The following is a 2,361-nucleotide window of genomic DNA, read 5'->3' on the forward strand; positions in this document are numbered from 1 at the left end:
CTTGCTAGTTCAAAATAAACATAGCACAAAAAGCCAGATAAAAATTGACAGCCTTCTTCATATCGAAGGTCAACTCAAGAAAGGGCCCCAAAGTGGTAAAAAGCATGCGAAGTGCCAACTTTTTTCGGTCATGGAAGGATCTTCAAATCAAATCCACAGGTATGCAAATGGCTATCAAGAATTAAAAAAAATTCTTAAATAAATGAAGAAATAATATTAACTAGTCAATCTGCATGCGTTTCAGAGAATCAAATATTCAAATTGCAATAAAAAGAGAAAAAAAATTTATTGATAAAGCAACAGATGAGGCGAGTACAAAGAAAAGCTTGAAGCACAGTACAAAATAATTCGTCATGGGAGGGGAGAGACGCAAACTTGTGTTATAAACTAACATTTCAATCTCCTGATAATAAAACCTAAATACAGTAATAAATAATGCATTTTCGCTTAATAAAAGAAGCTCAAGTGATAAAGTAAAAAGGTTCTTGATCGTCATGCATGCTTCAAGCATTCTGCACTTCGGCTGCAAACAAATTCAAAGCTTCCTGATAATGAAAAATGTCTCCGAGGATTCCATTAGATGCATTCGCCTGAATGCTTGAAGGATGGAAATCACTGCCGAAAGAAGCAGTAGGGTAGGATTCGACGCCGAAGAAATTTTCGGAGTGCGGAGAAATTCTTAGCTTATTATCAATGGGAAGACCTAAACAATTGTTATCGTGACCGTTTGTATTCTTGACTGCGAACTCGAATTTCGTGGGAACTCTAGCCATCGGCGAAGGTGTAAACGTATGGAAAGAAATTTGCGGTGGCTCGGCCTTCGCAACCGCCTTGGGTTTCGGGAAAAACCCGTGTATAACTTCCTGTAATAAACCCGAATCAGACCTCTCGGAAGGGAAAAAATCTACGACGTCAGTTGGATCCGAGCTTGTTAAACCTGCTCCAGGGATAATATTTTCATGACCGTCAAATTTGGCAGAGTTCAAAGAATAACCTTTGAAGGGGGAATTAGAAGCAATTGTTTTGTTCACACAGGTAGCTTGAGAAGTTGTATTACATGACAGATTCATCAAGGAGGAAGATCCCATGAAAGCATTTTGAGAGGAACAAGAACTGCTTAGAAAGTTTGAAGGCATCTGTTCTTGCAGAGGCAAGTTGAGGGAAGAAGAAGAAGAATAATCGGAGTACTTGGAATAGGAGGACTTGAAATAGTCTCGAAGCATTAACATGTTGATTGAACCATTGCTATAGTTTCTGGTTTTAAATGAAGATCCATCAAAAACGAAATTAGGGTTTTCACATGACGTCGATGAAACAGTCGGACGAGAGCCAAACACGCCGGGATGGGATGACTTATGATAATTAAACGAAGGGATGCGGTTTTCTGCAGCCGGGTGCGTGGGGTAAGTAGGGTAAACAAAGTTGGTTCTAGCCTTAACGCCACGCATGGTCCGAGCTGCACAATCATAAGCACACGCCGCCTCCTCCGCCGTGTCGAAAGTTCCAAGCCACCGCCTCTCTTTCGACTGGGGGTCTCTTATCTCAGCCGCGTAACGTCCCCACGGGCGGCGGCGGACGCCACGGTACCTCATGGTGTTGCCAGCAGAGACAGCGGAGCTGTCCTTCAGAGACCTCTTGTTTGGAGTACAACGCTTGGGGACGGCTGAGGTGGGTGGGAAGAGAATGTCAGAATCTGAGGTGAGAGTACCATCGAGTCTCCTCAAGGCTTCTTCCATGGCTGATTGAGTATGTAAGAAGCGAGAATCTGGGGAGGAATGTTTTCTGTGTATTTAGTTAGAGAATGAGTTTTTTGATGCAGTGTATCTGTTGAGTCGGGTAGGAGGAGAGTTTGCACCTGCAACCGTGTGAGAAAGCTTGGGGAACAATGATATATTTATAATCAAGACTTGGGAGATCATAGAGTTATTGCATGACCAATGATTCATAAATTTTAAAATGTCTCTCTTTAAAAAAAATGTGGTATTTTGATATTTTTCTTACTTTCTAAATTTTTTATAATTTGAGTGAATTTCCAAATCGTATAGTACATATTTGTCTGTTTACGATTTTCATATTAAGATTATCAAATTTTAGTAAGTCTGTTTTTCTTTGTTTGTAATTTTTTTGGCCGTTTCAATTTTTTTCGTATGACATATGATATTTGTTGGGTGCAATAATTGTCTCTGCTTGGTAGAGCGATCGAACCGTGATGCTTGAGCTGTTATGTGCGGTTTAAAATATTCGAGTTTCATCATTACTATTAGCTATAGCTTTTGGTAAAGCATCAAGCGTTCGGTCCTACAATTGGTATTAGAGCCAAGGTCATAAGTTCGATTCACATTGATTGCAAGGAGTGCAATT

The 2,361-nt window shown here is 40.4% G+C and overlaps 1 protein-coding gene across 1 annotated transcript; it reads right to left on the reverse strand.

The window, feature by feature from the left end:
- Nucleotides 1-313: 313 nt before the first annotated feature.
- On the reverse strand, nucleotides 314-1,849 carry LOC142524893 (ethylene-responsive transcription factor ESR1-like). Its single transcript, XM_075629048.1, has one exon. It carries the CDS (start codon nucleotides 1,734-1,736, stop codon nucleotides 504-506), a length of 1,233 nt encoding a protein of 410 aa, XP_075485163.1. The 5' UTR covers nucleotides 1,737-1,849; the 3' UTR covers nucleotides 314-503.
- Between the last annotated feature and the right edge of the window lie 512 nt (nucleotides 1,850-2,361).

Source organism: Primulina tabacum, chromosome 14 (assembly GCF_025594145.1).
Source record: "Primulina tabacum isolate GXHZ01 chromosome 14, ASM2559414v2, whole genome shotgun sequence".
Classification (NCBI taxonomy): domain Eukaryota; kingdom Viridiplantae; phylum Streptophyta; class Magnoliopsida; order Lamiales; family Gesneriaceae; genus Primulina; species Primulina tabacum.